Raw genomic sequence first — 17,422 nt, 5'->3', positions numbered from 1 at the left:
GCTTTAGCACCAGCTGGTACACAAGAGAATCTGAATGATGATCGTCCCAAAGCTGCACTATGACGAAGGCTCCCTATAACATCGAGACCACGGTGAAGAGCTGCAGCCAAATGTTCTGTTGATGTGAAACTACTTTTCCTGCTATTGCTCAGCCTTGGTGAAACACTGGGAGTCGGTGACTTCAGAACTGGCAATGTGTCAATTGGAACAGTACAGTGATTATGAGCTGCACCATCTTCATCCGGCAAGTTTTCAATAATTGAAGGAATATACTCCCCCTGAGCGTAGCGTCCGCAAGAATCACTATTTGGCAGTTCTATGTCTGAGTTTCTTTCTCTGGAACCACAATCCGTGATATTATTTTTATCCTCATCAACTGGTTTGAGTGCCTCATCTTCTATATTAACATCTGTGTCCTCATCAACAATTTCTTCCTCAACGATTTCCATTTCTTCATCAGTGGCATCATAGACGTGGGGCAACGTCAATGGCTGCTTGAGGCTAAATTTCAGGAGATTCAAACTTCTCCGGGCATTCCATCCTGTTGAATAAGCTCCAACTTGGCCTGTTTGATTGCCGTTTCCCTTCATTCGATGCAGTTCATCCTGTTTAATGATAAGAGAAAAAAATAAAATGTTTCCTTCTAATTTCTATACTCTCCTCCCAATATAATTGCGTACCTGATTAGCTATTAATAACCACCGTGACTAATGAACATATAGTAAAAAGAATAGATCATATACCCTTAATTGTCGTATCACTTGTCTCAAAACGTTTACATCATCCTGAATTTCTTCGTTAATAACTGCCTTGTTTTTTATAGCCTTTGCACGTTGGGCAAATCTCAAAGTACTGAGAGTTTCACTCTTGCAGCTGCAAATATGTTACAGAAACCATTGCAAGTTTAATACAAGGAAAAAAGAAACTATAGATAAAATCTTTATATACACACACACACACTGATATCCATGGTCACCTTTGGGCTGGAGAAACCGCACATATCATTGCCAGTTTTGCATTCCCACCAAGAGATTCCTGCAGTAAAAATGTCAACTTGGAATCTCTATATGGGATGTGCCTTTGCTTTCCTGTTTGGGCAACTTCTGCAAGAATGTTAATTAAATTCCTGCATATGTCAAAGGCAACCAAAATTAACATCAGAAACGAAATTTATCTTGTAATAGCTCATCAAAAAGTGTCCCATAACATGAAGACAACAGATACATTAACAATTTGAAATTCTGATGAGCACATTAACAATTAGATATTCAAAATGAGTACATTAACAATCTGATATTCTCGATTAGCAATGTTTCAAACAACTAAGTCATAGCTAAATGAATGTGATAAGAGCTTAAAGTTAGATGCCATAGTCAGCATGTTATCAAAGACATGCAGGCTTTAAATGTCGTGTATACATCACAATCTCTAAAACTTAAGACTGGATTAACAGCAAACATTTCTTGTCTACAAAGGTAATTTTCTTCTAATTTTGTCACAAAAGAACATTAGTAAAGTTGTATCTAACTGAACAAGTATACTAGTTCATCAATCCTCTATTGCCATAGGTCTCGTGTTCCTCAAGGTGCTCTCCTTGTTCAGAAAAAGAGCATTCGCTTCAAGCCTGACATAAACATCAGGAAGAGGAGATAGTTTTCGACAGTAGACAACCTATCTAAATCCTTATCTTCTACATTCTAATCATATTACACAGGATTGTTATATTACCATCTAATTCAATTATGATTCAAACAATAGGCCCCATATCAGTAACAAAATTTGCAATCACACTAGCAACAATCTAAATTTCCAATTACAAAGACTAGTAAATCTTTCAGCACTTCCAGCACCAACTGCAAGTGATAACAGGTTATATGTCATGTAGGAGCAACCTTAAATTCCCCCTATAGCACAAAAACAAATAATATCATCTAAATTTGTTTTATTAATGTCTGACTCATTTCCTATTTTCATTCTCATGTATTACAATAGTTCCATAGCTCGTAGACCTTTCATAAATCACAAAATCTTAGAAAAATAAAGGTATCTTATTTGTTCATTGCAATCACAAATTTTAATTAGACAGAATGACAATGCAAACTACCAAATGTATTTCATATATAAATTCCTATTCATGGTACAAGTTTGAAATTAAGTACAGCAATTCTTTCCTCATCAGAATCAATATAAGTTCTGTAGAAAGTTATTTTCTCTCATATTAGTAGTCGAAAGTAAAATATTGTTAGGAGAAATTTATAAAGTCGTAATCTATAATTTGATGGAAAGAAGTGGTGGAGATTTTGTGGGTTTCACTAAATATGTAGATAATAAGTGGGTTGTAGTTGTGGGTCCCATGAAATGTAAGGTTAAAATTGATTCAAATTATAAATTCCTCCAAACAATTTTTTATACCTCTAAAAATACTAAAAAAAATCAATCCATTGGGCTATGGCACCAAAAAGGCAACAAAAAATCAAGTCACTAGATGTTGCAAACTTCTGCAGAATATATTAAACATACCCTAGTTGTGAAAGCGAACGGTTAATATTTCCCGCTTCCTTCAAGCGGTCTCCAGCTGCACTTGTCTGCTTTTGTCTTTCAGATCCAGCCAGATCAACAAAATTTATTCTACTCATCTTCAAGCAGCTAACCCCACCATCAGCCATTCTCTGTGATATACATTTAGGTGATGAGCCTTTAGCAGAGAAGGTTGCAAAATTGCATGTGATAGAAATCAACTTAACACACATTAGCTCTACGCACGCACACAACAAATAGATGGGAGTAGCGGGATGCATTCAAGCACCAACTAACTTGTGCTCTGTGTTTACCTAATTGCAAAAAAACTCAAACAAGTGATGAAGAATGGATCATAGTCAATCTTAATCAATGATTCTATTACCTTGCTTCGCGATTCAACAACACAAGTGAAGACGCTGTGGGAACGAGAACTTTCAGCATTTACGCTTGTTGAGCCAGTTCTCCGGTTGGACAATCCCTGCACAATTCATGTAGTGTCTATATGTACAATCTCTGAAAATTATAAGATACTAAAATATTACCTAAAAATCCCGAGCAAGATGACTACCTAAAATTAAAAGTGAAAGACAACATAACACAGCTGGCCAAAATTCACTTCTCGATTGCAACTTAAGGCTAAAAGCTTATTTGGAGAAGCATATAAATTGAATCAATTTTAATCACACATTTCATTGAACCCACAACTACTATCCACTTATTATCGACATATTTTGTGGGACCTACAAAATCTACACTACTTTTCATCAGTTTATAAATTTCTCACACAAGCTTTAAGGTTATAGACCATTCCTACACATGGCTTTGTGTTAGGAAAATAAGTTGAATATATATTTGTCCGAAATGTTTGCTTGGAACATGCCAATAAACGATCTATAATGTAGTTTGAAATGCTTAAACTGGGCTTAATGCTAGATGAGGAATAGATCTTTGGTAAACTGAGGAATCAGCCTCTCTTCTCTTGAGTGTTTATGTTCTCTTCTCCCTATATAAAATAATTAACCATTTGAGTTAAATGGAGAGAGAAAAGGTAAAAGATAGATAGGATTGAAATTAATCAATCTCATTTCAAAATATCAACTTACTTGTTAAGTTTCCTGCATTATAATTTAATTTTTTTTCAAGATACACAATTGTTTTATGTTATTATCTTTCTTTAAACGGAAAGAACATGTAAATCACAACATAACAACCTTCACCTACCCAAAAAATAATCTCAAGGTACTAAAGTATAGTCCTATGCAATTTTATTTCCTTTGAATAAAAGTCATATGTAATTGAAGTACCCTAAATTATAGTATAATAATAAAAAATTCGAAGTAGACCACTTTGAACATTAAAAAAGCATAAAAGCAGAACAAACCTTTATTAGAAGTTGTGACACATCCTCCATTGAGGACACACACTCCTCTGTCAAATTTTCGACATAAACCCCACTTTTGACGTCTTCTCTTATCTGTAATGAGAAAAATTGAATAAAAAGAAAGACAATTCAATGAGATAATGTCAGGCACCAATTTCACACAATCTCCACAGAAGTACATATCTCTGCTTTTTTACCTGGAGATTTTTTTGATTTGGATCCAACAAATCAGTAATTTGCTCATTATAAATCTGTAAATATGCCATTCAAAGGATTCAGAGGAGAGATAATTAAGTTATATTTTCTGTAGAGCACAAAAGATAACAGAGCCAAGTACCTCAAGGAAAGAGCATCGACACATATACACAAGCTGTTCATCAGCATGCTTCACTTGTTCCTAAAAGGAAAATTGAAATCCCACAAAGTAAGAATATACCTAAATGCCAGGACAAGAGTGATAAGAATCACGTAGGGGGAAAAAATCGATAATGAAATAGAAGACCTCATTAATGCGCTCAAATAGTCGCTGGCAAACTCGAGGTGTTAAGCCTTGCTGATCGTGTTCTTCCAACGAGGTATTGGATGCACCCCAGATAGTATAGGTTTTTCCACTTCCCGTCTGGTCAATTGAATTGCAAACATGTCATCCTTAGCAAAAAAAATTACATTTTATCGCAACATTCGATTGTATGCATGCACTTGTTTCACTGGATATAATAACACCACTACCTAACTCCTGCTGTAAAATGCATAAATGAAAACCAAATTACCTGGCCATAGGCAAACACCGAGCTGTTAAATCCTGCTAGACAATTTTCAACGAGGGGTGCCCCTATGAGCTGGAATATATCAATCTGAAATAGATAATGTTACAGATCAAGTTTCACTATCTTGTTTTTTATATTTAGGGTTATAAATTTGCTTACACATTAAAATTATAAAACAGTAGAATCTTGCCTGAGTAGATTCAATATCTGCAACTGAGTCAAATGTAAAGGTCTGCCCTGCTATTGACAAAGAATCATTTGATAATCTCTGAACTACTGACCCTCCATCTTCCTCAACCTTGTTTGGTGGTCTCATGCGCACTATTACCTGGTTTATATAGTTACAATCACAAACCCAGTATTTTCGAATCACATGTTAACGTCCTAAACAATTTTCAGTGACCAAGTGACAAATCTTAACAAAAGCTATGGTCAAAACAAAGGGGTATAGTAAAATTAAAGTGAATGTCCACAAAGATAATTGAAACCCAAATAAAGATGAAATTATGCAAATATAGTAGAAGAAACTTTCGTCATCCAGTTCACAATATCCAATAAAGTTCGTTCAAAAGTTTCATAGACCAACATGAAATTCAAAATTTAAACTGTTGTAGCTAAATATTATAGCCACGCATTTCCAATTTTACCTGAGAACACAGAGAAAAGAATTACTGTAGTTCCAGATTAAGTTGGAGAATTCATTCTTATTACCATTTCACTCTAAGAAATATTAATTCAAAGAGTTCAGTTACTCAAAGCCAATAGCGATTAACTAACCTGGTTTCCTCAAAAATAAAATGTAAGTTTCTCAAATTTTCTAAATTAACGAAAATCCAGCTGCACAAGTACTACTTCATTCATTCAGAACCATTTGAAAAACCAAATCTTGTTCCAGAAGATCCTATATAAACTATACATGCTCCTGGCGTTTATGCTGAAGATGTCACATCACATTGAAAGGGAGAGGGAATTTCAAAAAATGGGGCTTCCTAAGTAGAAAAATAAAATAAAATAAAAAATACGGGAACTCAAAACATATAGAGGTTTTACCAAACAATATGAAAATTCCAACGCAGATCTGAACGGTAAACTACTGAAGCCGAAGGTCACAATCCTATAAACCTCCCTAACCAATGCAAGTTGAAGTAAAACCAAAATAATCTGAAATCAAGTTTTCTTCCAGAGATTCACCTTTACACCAGAATCGGCAGGATTCGTAGGCCCATCACTATTCTCCAATCCCACCGCGGCCTCCACACTGAGCTTCCGCTTGAGCGTGGGCCGCGGAGGAAGCGGGCTCTTCATCTTGGCAGTGGCAGGTGAAACAGTCGAGTTCGGATCTGATGTCGGCGCCGAATTTTCTTTAGAAGAATTTTGTCTCCGGCTGCTAGGGCTTGCTGCTGCTATCGATTTACTTTTAAGGTTCGGAAATGCGGATGGTGTAGCGGACTCATGATTCTCTCTCAATATTTGATTTTTTGGCATCATGAAATGCTTCATCTTTACAGTAGAGAGAGAAGATTGCGTGAATGGTTTTGAGAGAGATAATCAGACAAATAGAGAGAGAGATAGAGGTAGCCGTTGGCGAGAGCTAGGGGAAGTGTTTGATTTGAATTATGAAATGATATCAAAGTCAAAAATTATTTTAAGCCTGTTTGGTATTCATACATTATTTTGATAATAATGCATTCTTGAATTGAGTATTGATGGAAAATATATAGTTAAAAAATAAGAAAAAAATTTTAATCTACTTGTAATAATATTTTATCGAAGAATGTGTGGTTGAAATGATATCAAATCACTGTTTAAGAATGTATTATTTTGGAATAATTTGGCTCAAACAGGCCCTAAAATTATATTTTATTACATTTTATTTTTCTCTATTTTATTTTTAACCATATATTTTTCTATAAAATAATATTGCACGTAAATCGAAAATTTTTCCTTCTTTTTCAACTACTCATTTTTCTAAAAAACATTATTCCACCTATTTTTATCTCCAAAAAATGGGGGCGAAACGAGGGCTTACAAATCTAGCCCATATTTGGTGACATATAGCCCCTATTTTACCCACGTTCTTTTTAAAAAAAAAAATTTAAAACAGTAATGTAAAATCATTTTAACCACACATTCTTTATAAAATAATATTACACGCAAATTTAAAATTGTTCTTTATTTTTTAACCACACATTTTCTATCAATACACTATTAAAAATGCATGCTAATGGAAATAATGCGACTCGTATAAAAACAAAATTAAAAATGATTTATATATTATGCTAAATACGATGAAATGAAGAATTAAATTAATTGATGTATTATATCATCGTGCTAAGAGCTTGTACTTGGTAGACCATTTCTCAATAAAAGATTACACAATTTTTATTCTCTGATTGATTAAAGAAGTAAATAATTTATGATAACAATAATGCATGTTTGCGGATTATTGGATTATCAAAACTAGCTAGGTTGCGACATCAATTAATATTGTAGAATGGTGAATTCTAATCGAAATTATGCTTGAGTAGTGAGTTTTAACTTTGAATAGGAAGTTTGATTCATCCATTGATCATTATGAAAGATCGTAGCTATTATGTGAACTAATAATTACACTCTAGCTAAATAGATCGAGCTAATTTTAAACTATTTTAAAATTTTAGTTCAAATTTCATAATGCGGGTTGATGGTGATAGAGTCAAAACTCGAATTTAATAGAGTCCTAATTAAGCTCCTGTTCGACAATCATTTATTTCAAACTTTTTTTTACATATTCATTTTCAACCACACATACACATAATAAAATATTCAGCACGTACATTTAAAATTTTTCTCTACTATTTATTATTTTTTTTTTCAATTTAATGGTTGTCAAATAGGTGCTAAATTAACGAAATAATTTTAAACACAAAATATAGTTTATTAAAAATACAAGTACAAAAACATAAAAAAGTTCATATAAATTCGTTTTTCTCAAATCCCACCTCCCTCCGCCACTGATGGTTGATCATACAGTGTCATAATCCAATTGCAACATGTTGGTATGCTTTCGTTATAGTTCCTGAAACACAAATAATTTTGTATTACTTTTCGAGTTCTTTGAAGCTAAAATATTCTCTATGTTTTGTTTTTATTGAAATAACTTTCTTCAAAATTGGGAAGTGTACAGTAGCTCAAAAATTTATCATGCGGCAGGAACAAAGAAAAACTAAGTAAAACTTTTTGTGCATCATTATTGAATAATGGATGTGTGCAATATTTCGTATTTAATTTTCAAATCAACTTCTTTGTTCTAGTTTTTAACTTACGAATTTTAGATTTTGCACATTTTTTTTACCCAACCTATAAATTGTAAATAAAAAATTATATAAAAAAACTTGGTTCCATTCGGTTACCCATGGTTATGGTTCACAAACCAAGAGTTGAATCGAAACCATATGATTCTTGATTCTCGATTTTGATTCCTATTTTCTTTAAAACATAAATTGGAACCTTCAATTTCGATTTGGGAGTTTCAGTTTCGATTAAAATGCCAGACACAGACCTTTGGTTCAGGCTGATCAATTCGACTACTTGTGTCTAAAGACCTTGGTTAAGTTAAGGATAGTGACATGAAGTGCGGATGTGAGACATGGTCTATGCTTGGACAATTGTAGGATAAAGCGTAATAATAGTCTCTCAAGTTCAAATATGAATATTTACATAATGTGTGGACTTTAGGTTCAACGTGAAAGATATTATCTATGATATGCAACATGGTATGAATGTCGTTGTTGGAAAAGTGATGCTCTGGTGTGAAGTGTCTATCTTTATTACACTATATGAAGAGTTGACCATTTGCTTGGTTGTGTCGAGGCACAACACAATACTCCCCCAAGTTCAAGTTTGGACATTTTATATAATGCATGAACTTATGATGCTAATGATATGTTGGGATCTTGTGTGGCAGCAACACAATATTTCTCCAAGTTCAAGAATGAATGCGTGGAGAGTTGAACCCTTTTTCAGTGCCTCATTCAATTGCATGGAATTAGAAAAATGTTAATAATAGCATTTTCAAGAGATTCTTTATTTTTAAAAAATATATTTTACTATTTAAAGAGCATCTATAAATTTAAAGAACAAACTTTTAAAGTGCTCCCATAGCCTCTTTATTTTTAACATTTAATTTTAGCATTCTCAATAAATATTTGTTGTTTTTAACATTTAATTTTAAAGTGCTCCAATAGCTTTGCAATGATTCAATAAATAGATATTGAGATTTGCACATATTACTTAATTAAGTCAATAAACTGTGCATTGGAAGTTGAAACTTTTGAAGCATTAAATTATAGAGAGGTAGGTTTGGCTCTCCAGACGAAGGGTGTAGTAATCGACGAAATGCTTTCGGGGAGTTGAAAATAAGCATAGATCTGGAGATAATCGGGGTACATACCAATACCTAGTATGACGTATTGGAACTGAATACGCTGGCCCCATGGGTTTACGACGAAACCTAGAAATTGATCACCAATCCAATTTGAATGATTGGCTTTGGGCCTTTCTTGCGCAGCTTAGGTGGAGGAGGGGTAGTACAGGAATATTCATTTGTTGTCCATTGACTATAGGACAATGCGATGGGAGGCAGCCAAAACTTTGTAAAGCTTAGAAGGGAAACGCAGCCACGAGGCAATGACCCACAGGGGACTTCGCATCAGGTATATCTAAGCTTTGTAAAATTGAGTGAGGAGCTCATCTACCATCGGTGCACTGACCCATAGAGACGACGCGTTGGGAGATGGCTAAAGCTTTGTAAAGCTTAGGAGGGATTACAGCTACCGAGGCGATAATCCACAACGAACTTTGCATCAAGTGCGTCTAGGCTTTGTAAAGCTGAGTGAAGAGCTCATCTACCACCGGTGTGCTGACCCACAGGGGACGACACTTTGGGAGATGGCTAAAGTTTTGTAAAGCTTAGGAGAGAACGCAGCTACCGAGGCGATGACCCACAGGGGACTCTGCGTCAGGTGCGTCTAAACTTTGGAAAGTTGAGTGAGGAGCCCATCTGCCATCGGTGCGCTGACCCATAGGGGATGACGCGTTGGGAGATGGCTAAAGCTTTGTAAAGCTTAGGAGGGAACGCAGCTACCGAGGCGATGACGTATAGGGGACTCCGCGTCAGGTGCGTCTAAGTTTTGAAAAGCTGAGTGAGGAGCTCATCTGCCACTGGTGAGCTAACCCACAGGGGACGACGCGTTGGGAGATGGCTAAAGCTTTGAAAAGCTTAGGAAGAAACGCAGCTATCGAAGCGATGACCCATAGGGGACTCAGCGTCAGGTGCATCTAAGCTTTGTAAAGCTGAGTGAAGAGCTCGATTTGAGGCGGGCATCTCTGACGTTAAATGATTTGACAGCGGTCGCATATTTTCAAGGCGACAGTTGGGTGCGATGCCCATTCCCAGAATAGACTGCTGCGGCTACTTATTGTAGACGGCTGATGGTGATCGAGGCAACGCGTTTCGCGTGAGTATAAAGGTCACAACTAGATCTTAAGTGTAGATCAAATCTGGCGTTTCATTTCAACGGCCTCGATCGATGATGCGACGGACAGCCTAGATTGATTGCATTTGAATTCAACGGTGGAGATTAGCTGGGACGCTCTATAAAAGGCAGACTTGAGAGTTTTTGGAGCTTTTCACTTTTGGGAAATCAAAAACCCAATTTGCTATCAAAATCTTTACATTTTTCGACGTTCTTCAAGCACTTTCAGGCGAGAAATCCCAGTTTTCGGTGACTTACATTGTTTCTTGACTATTTTTGGCTACGAGACACTCCATTTCGAAAGTTTCAGTAGGTATTTGAAACTTTTCATTTCTGAAAATGGCTTCTGAGGGTAATGGTAGCTCGAGGAGGGGGTTGGAACTAGTGAGGATGGACGAGCCCATTTTGGCGACCTCCTTTGAAATAGTCGAAGCGATTATTGGGGGGGAGAACATATGGAAGAGACCAGATAGCCCAGTAGACACATTTGTGCATTGGGGACGTCGGGTTATCCCTCTAAGCTAAAGGGTGTCGACCTGGAAAGACTTAGGGTTGAATATAGGATCCCAAATAGTGTAGATCTGATCCTACTTAAACCTAATGAACGGGCCTGCTACCTAGGCCAGGGTGCGTGGCAATCAGCGAGGCGATCCATAAGGCTGGCCTTAGGCTTCCGATCCACCCTTTCTTCCGTATGGTACTTAGGTCATACGGCTTAGCTCCTACCCAATTGAACCCGAACTCCTGGAGCCAAATGGTGGGCTTCTGGATGTTGTGGAAGGAGGTGTCGCTTGGGGTAGAGATGCCTTTTCTGTATTTCAGACCCTCTATGTCCCTAAGGTAGTAGCTGGGGGGATAAGACCAGGGGTTGGTACTACTTGATCTCATGGGGTTCGCACACTCCATTCGTGCTTGATCTGCCGAGCTCCATTAAGGAGTGGAAGAGCTTGTGGTACTGGACTGTCGGGAGATGGGACAAGATGGGAGGGGACCCCCTTGCGCCTCTTACGGTCCCCACGAAGTATTCAACACTTAGTGAGTACTGTGGCTTTGTGTTTCTTGATTATTCTTCTTCGGTTCGGTTCTTAACTAAACTATTTGCTTTTGAAGACACTCTTCCTCGGTGTGAGTTATCCACCGACGACTTCGACATCATTTGCATCATTTACCAATTGCCTCTAAAGAAGAGATCATACTACCAGCTGATAAAAAAAAACATCCACTTCGTGACGCACGGCTTGATGGCCTCTCAAGGTAAATGTCCCGAAGTGAATATCTTTCAGCACTTTTCGAATTGTTTACACTTGTATTAAAGTACTTGTTCCCTTGCAGATAACTTTAACAAGAAGCTGCCTCTGAGGCTAGACTTCAAAATATCCAAAAGATGATGGCAGAGGCGAGAGCCCTGAAGACCTCCTCCTCTGCGTACAAAAAGCAGATGGAGGATCTGGTGGATGCCAGCAAAAGGCTCCAGCCTCCGACCGAAGAGGAGGTGGTGGAGGACCAAGACGCAAACTTGCTGCGGAAGGACAAGAAGCCTACTGCCCCCTCGAAGCGCCCAACTGTGGCGAGACCACCTTCAGCTCTGAGGTAGACTACAATTCCTACCGAGGTGGTCATCCTGGAGAAGACGCCTGTGCCACCAGAGGCTTCTCCTGCCCCGGCCAGTAGCTGCTGTGCCCATTGCCCAAGTGTCGGGGCAGCCAAAGAGGAAAAGGGTCCGTCCTTCGAAGGAGGTTGATTTCTTGGGCACCAATTCAGAAGAGTCAGTGAAAGAAGTGCTGGAGGCTCTTCCTCTAGAGACGGTTGAGGTGGCAGTGGTCCATAATAAGTATTCGAGGAATGGAGAGACCACACCAACTCCTGCATTGCCGAGGACTTGGTTGCGGCCAACAGTGCTTATGTGGCCCGGGCCTTAAGCACAAGCATCCAACTTGAGGGATTGGTGAAAGACCTCAATGCTAAGAAGGAGGACCTTGCCAAGCGCCTTGAAGAGGCAATACAATATGGTGACGTAGTGAGGAAGGCCCGGGACAAGGCCGAGGAGGAAGAGAGGAACGAAGGAGGCTGAGGCCCAGCTGGCAACTACCAAGGGAAACATAGAGCGACTGAAGAAGGAGCTATATGAAGTGGAGTGCTAGGTGGCTGCTATTACCCGAAGAGGTGATCATGCAAACGAGCACCACCAGCTCGCCACAGAGGCTCTGAAGGCCTCTAATAAAGAAAAGGCGGAGCTGAGGCAGAGGGTGGATGCCCAAGCTGAGGAGATCGCCTCTCTGAAGGAGGAGCTGAAATCGGCAGGGGAGGTGGCTGTACAGAACTTCATCGACCACTTCGAATAGCACCCCATGTACGACGACTTTGCAAACTTCTGGACTTCCTGGACCACCCAAGGATTATTGGGTCGGTTGAAAGAGGTTCATCCTACTCTGGACATATCCTCATTAGAGGCAGAGTTCAGTTGGCCTACTGGAGGTCGGCCTGATAGGTTCGTCGAGGATGCTCCAGAGTCCCCAGGGCAGGCGAGGTGGAGGGCGGGGTGGAAGATGCCCCCATAGAATAGAGTTAATCTTTGTAATGACCTTGGCCTCTTTTGTAATCCAATTTCAAATGAATGAAGTGAAATTTTTGTTAAGTATTGTTGCTTCTACTTTTTTCATTGTGTTGAGCCGTTTACAGTTGAGTATATGAATGACAATCACTTAATTAAATATAAAGCGCCATTTACCAATAACCGAATAATAACAAAAGATCGGACTAATTAACATATTGAAGAGCTGAGGTAACAATTTACTAACCGATGTGACAAGGAACTAAAGTATCATTACTTAGAGAGAGAAGTTATATTACCCTTCACTAAGGCATTTTCAGCACTTAGTAAGATAAGGAAGTTACAAATGAGATCAGATCATGACACATTTATTAGAAAACATTGAGATCGAATTAGAACACAAGTTCATCACTGATAGTATTTTCTCAAGTGTTCGATGTTCCATTGATGAGACAGTGCTTTCCCTGTCATGTCTTCAATTTCAAAAGTGTCAGGTCAGGATTTCCTGCAGATGTGGTAAGGACCCTCCCAATTCTGTCCGAACACTTCGGACCCAGTTAGCTTTGATGATTGAAAGACCCTTCTAAGGACGAGGTCCCCTAGGCGAAGAGTCCAATTTCTGACCTTGGAGTTATAATAACGGATCATCTTTCTATGATACTTTGCCAAGTTTGCCTGGGAGGTATCTCTTCTTTTTTTAAGGAGGTGGAGTTCGCTCATTCGAGCATCGTCGTTACTGATCTCATTGAAGTGTATTCAACGGTACGATGGGACTCCTACCTCGACCGGGCTCATGGTCTCGGCTCCGTAGGTCATTGAGAAGGGTGTCTCCCCTGTTGCAGTTCGACTAGTTGTTCTGATGGCCCAGAAGACGTGGGGAAGCTCATCGACCCAAGCCCCCTTCGAGGTATCAAACTTTCTTTTCAGGATATGCTTGATTGTTTTGTTTACTGCCTCAACTTGCCCATTTGCTCGTGGGTGATGAGGCGTTGAGAAATCCTTCTTTATGCCCAGTTCGTCGCATAAGTCTCGCATTTTCTTGTTGTCGAACTATCTTCCGTTTTCAGATACTAAGGAGTGGGGAATGTCGAACCTGCAAATAATGTTCTTCCAGACGAATTTTGTAGTATTCGTCTCGGTGATCTTGGCAAGAGGTTTAGCTTCGACCCACTTGGTGAAATAGTCGATGGCAACAATGGCAAAAGTCGCGCTTCCTCTTCCTTTTGGAAGTGGACCAATGAAGTCGATGCCCCATTTGGTGAACGGCCAAGGGCTAGTCACTGCGGAGACGCTCTGAGAAGGTTGCCTTTGAATATTTGAGAAGTGCTGGCACTAGGGCTGGGCAAAACCCAAGCCAACCCACGAAAATCGCCGACCCGACCCAAACTGATCGGTTTAGGTCGATTTTTTTGTGTTTTTAGGCGGGTTTCGGGTCACGGGCTGTGTTTTTGGGTCAGGTCAGGTTGGGTCGGTTTATGGGTTGTCCAACGAAACCCGAAATAACCCAAACCGACCCAACCCGCCAACAATTATGAAAAAAAAAAGAAAAAGAAATGAATGAAAATAAAAATAAGCCCTAATTTTCACTTCACTTCTCACGCGAAGGTAGAACCGCAGAAGAACGGATGGAGCCCTAATCTCTCAGTCTCTCTTTCATCATTTTCTCTCAATTTGCAATGGTAAACTCCATTTTTTTCAGTCTACCGACTCTCCAGTCCCCCCTCTAAAACAAAGGCCAAGCAACATTCCGAATTTCAGTTGGGATAGTGAGTGCGTAATCGCGATTCGTGCAGCAAATTTCAGTTTCTTCAAAGAAATATATGTAACTGGCACTGTTCTGAATTTTAGTTTCAATTTCAATTTCAGTTTCAGTTTCTTCAAAGTAACATTCTGAATTTCAATTGTACCATTGTGCTTAGAGTTGTCAGGTGTCGACTAAAACTGAAATTGAATTTGCTCGCACACAGAGCTTCATTATTGTGCAATTTCATGTACTGGGTGATTGTTTCCATATTTTGTTTGTGCAATCTCTTTTGGGTACTTCTATTTATGAACATGAATATGTTTTATATATTGAGTTCCTAATTCCTATTTTGTTATGAACTTTAGTAGTAAAATTCGGTTGAAATCCATACTCTACATCCGAGAAGCCTATCGTTTTTCCTCGGTGTGATATGTTTTTCCATGAAACTGTATTTTTGTTCATGGCTTTATATGGATATCAAATTGTTTGTATATGTGTTTGAAGGGGCTAAACGGCTGCACGAATCTAAAATATCAAGTGCAAGGTTTCTTTCTGAGAAAGGGTCCACTTTTTTCTAAAGAAATTGATTTTTTGGCCCACTTTGTTCCTTTATATCAATTTTATCTTGAGGTCCATTTTAATCATAGAAATTAGTTTCCCAGAATACCACACTGCATCTATGTTATTCCTGTTGTGTATATATCAACCTGAATACACCATGCTTACAAACCATACTCAATTGGCTTATTATGCTTCGATTGAGAGGTGAAGCTAGGTCGTTTATCCAATTGTTATATGTAAGCACAGAAAAGCGGGCTCTCTACTCAGTGTGCAAATATTGGGATACATTCATATGACAAATGAAATTTCTCTTTCCCACTAAGTTTCAGTAACCAGTGGTGTCTTGTATTAGCAGGGTTTGTTAGGTTTTCTTCTTTAAACTTTCCCTGTTAGTTTATTCCACTAACTTGAAGTCTGTAACCTTATCAGCATTAATTCTGGTCGACCTATCTGCCTCAAAACTTTGGTTGCTAAATAGGATAATTGAACATAATTTACTTTGGTTGCTAAATATTTTATTTCATTGGAAAAAAGAAGTGATGTAATCATGCTTTAGTCCCAAATTTATTGAAATACAAATGTAGTTCATTGTATCTAGGGAATTGAATTATTTGTTTATCTATTTTGTTTATGTTTTTGTTTTCCGTTTGAATTCCTCTGCTAAGCTTCTAAAAACATTTCTCCCTTCAACATCAATGGTTGGTCATGATTGGCAGCTACAGATAATTTCAAGGACGATCCTGTTTGTCTTCATTCAGAGCGACCTTTGGTGATAGATTATGCTTAGGAAATGGACACAGCCATAGGTGTTGTATTATTTATTTATTGTATTGCATTGTTATTTTTATTAAATACATCTATTTGGTTGTTTTATAATTTTGGTGGAATATGTTTGTAGATATGGATGATTGTGAAGTACTTGGTACAGAATCTCTATCAAATGACATAGATTTGCAAGCAAGTCTTCCTCCACGTGCACCGTCAACACTAGGTAAACGAAAATCTAATAGATTAGCTTCATATGTTTGTGATCACTTTACGATTTTAGGATCAAGGGATGATCCAGATGTTAGGTGTAAATGTAACTACTGTGGGGTAGATTATGCTTGTGGCACTAAGAAGTGTAGTACTAGCACATTGGGTAATCATTTGACAAATCAATGTAAGAAGTATCCTGGTAGATTGGTGGATAAGAAGCAAAAAAATCCTTTCTTTTGAGAATAAAAAAGAGGGTGGCGGGAGCAATCTTGCTGCTATTGGTCGAAGTAAAGAAGAGTGTAGATTTGCATGTGCTAAGATGATTGTATTGGATGAATTACCTTTTAGGTTTGTTGAAGGTCAGGGTTTTAAGCTCTTTTGTAGTGTAGCATGTCCTCAATTTAAGGCTCCATCTTGGAGGACTCTTGTTAGAGACATCTATAATTGTATTTAGATGAAAAACTGAAATTGAGAGATGTCTTCTCTTTTCACCGTCAAAGGGTTTCCCTCACAACTGACACTTGGACTTCCATTCAAAATGTTAATTACATGTCTCTTACAGCACATTTTATTGATTCTGATTGGACACTTAATAAGCATATTTTAAATTTTTGTGTTGTTCCAAATCACAAAGGAGAAACGATTGGGAAAATGATTGAGACTTGTTTGCAAGATTGGGGAATTGAGAAATTTTTTACAATCACTGTTGATAATGCAAGCTCTAATGATGTGGCTATTGCTTATCTTAAGAGGAAGTTGATTGCTTGGGGTAGTGATGGATGTGTTCTAGATGGAAGATATTTGCACTTCAGGTGTTGTGCACACATTATAAACTTGATTGTTTGTGAGGGGTTGAGGGAAGTACATGACTCCATTGTGAATATCCGCAATGCAATCAAATATGTAAAATCTTCTCCTGTTAGGAATGAAAAACTAAAGGAGTGTGCGAGAAAAGAGAAGATCGATTGCAAGTCTATTGTATTTTTGGATGTTTCAACTAGGTGGAATTCAACCTATTTGATGTTGAAAACGGCATTGAAATTTGAGAAAGCTTTTGATAAGTTAGAAGAAGAAGATGTTCAATATTTGCATTACTTTCGGGAAGACGATGGTGGTAAAAAGAGAAGTGGACCTCCTTCAAATTTAGATTGTAAAAATGGATCTGTATTTGTCAAGTTTCTTAAAAAAAAATTGATGTAACTTTGACTTTTAGTTCTTCATTGCATGTTAGTGCTTGTGCTTATCTCCATGAAATTTGTAATATTGTATTCGAATTGGATGAATGGAGATTGAGTGATAATTTTTTATTGGGTAAAATGGCAACTAACATGAAGAAGAAGTTCGAAAAGTATTGGGGTAAAATGGAAAATGCGAATCAGTTGTTGCTTATTGCTACTATCCTTG

At 37.9% G+C, this 17,422-nt stretch overlaps 2 protein-coding genes across 2 annotated transcripts in view; one reads left to right on the top strand and one right to left on the bottom strand.

The window, feature by feature from the left end:
* LOC111390852 (kinesin-like protein KIN-12B) overlaps positions 1-6,262 on the bottom strand; it is an 8,852-nt gene extending 2,590 nt beyond the window's left edge. Inside the window, exons 1-12 of the mRNA XM_023015979.1 lie at positions 5,860-6,262; positions 4,859-4,996; positions 4,672-4,755; positions 4,404-4,520; positions 4,239-4,298; positions 4,099-4,152; positions 3,902-3,994; positions 2,903-2,998; positions 2,521-2,669; positions 977-1,126; positions 744-873; positions 3-605 (exon numbers count right to left, since the gene is read on the bottom strand). Of these exons, the coding sequence (XP_022871747.1) occupies positions 3-605; positions 744-873; positions 977-1,126; positions 2,521-2,669; positions 2,903-2,998; positions 3,902-3,994; positions 4,099-4,152; positions 4,239-4,298; positions 4,404-4,520; positions 4,672-4,755; positions 4,859-4,996; positions 5,860-6,168 (1,983 nt within the window). The 5' untranslated portion in view covers positions 6,169-6,262. The remainder of the gene's footprint in view (positions 1-2; positions 606-743; positions 874-976; positions 1,127-2,520; positions 2,670-2,902; positions 2,999-3,901; positions 3,995-4,098; positions 4,153-4,238; positions 4,299-4,403; positions 4,521-4,671; positions 4,756-4,858; positions 4,997-5,859) is intronic.
* A 10,407-nt stretch (positions 6,263-16,669) lies between these two features.
* Positions 16,670-17,218, top strand: LOC111390850 (zinc finger BED domain-containing protein RICESLEEPER 2-like). The gene has a single exon (XM_023015978.1). It carries the CDS (start codon positions 16,670-16,672, stop codon positions 17,216-17,218), a length of 549 nt encoding a protein of 182 aa, XP_022871746.1.
* The last annotated feature ends 204 nt before the right edge of the window (positions 17,219-17,422 follow it).

This window comes from Olea europaea, unplaced genomic scaffold (genome assembly GCF_002742605.1).
Source record: "Olea europaea var. sylvestris unplaced genomic scaffold, O_europaea_v1 scaffold722, whole genome shotgun sequence".
Taxonomy (NCBI): Eukaryota; Viridiplantae; Streptophyta; class Magnoliopsida; order Lamiales; family Oleaceae; genus Olea; species Olea europaea.
This window is presented reverse-complemented; position numbering and strand designations above follow the sequence as displayed.

Bases quoted from the DNA above. Each gene is read 5' to 3' on its own strand.
- LOC111390850 (XM_023015978.1), top strand. From the start codon at position 16,670: ATGATTGAGACTTGTTTGCAAGATTGGGGAATTGAGAAATTTTTTACA.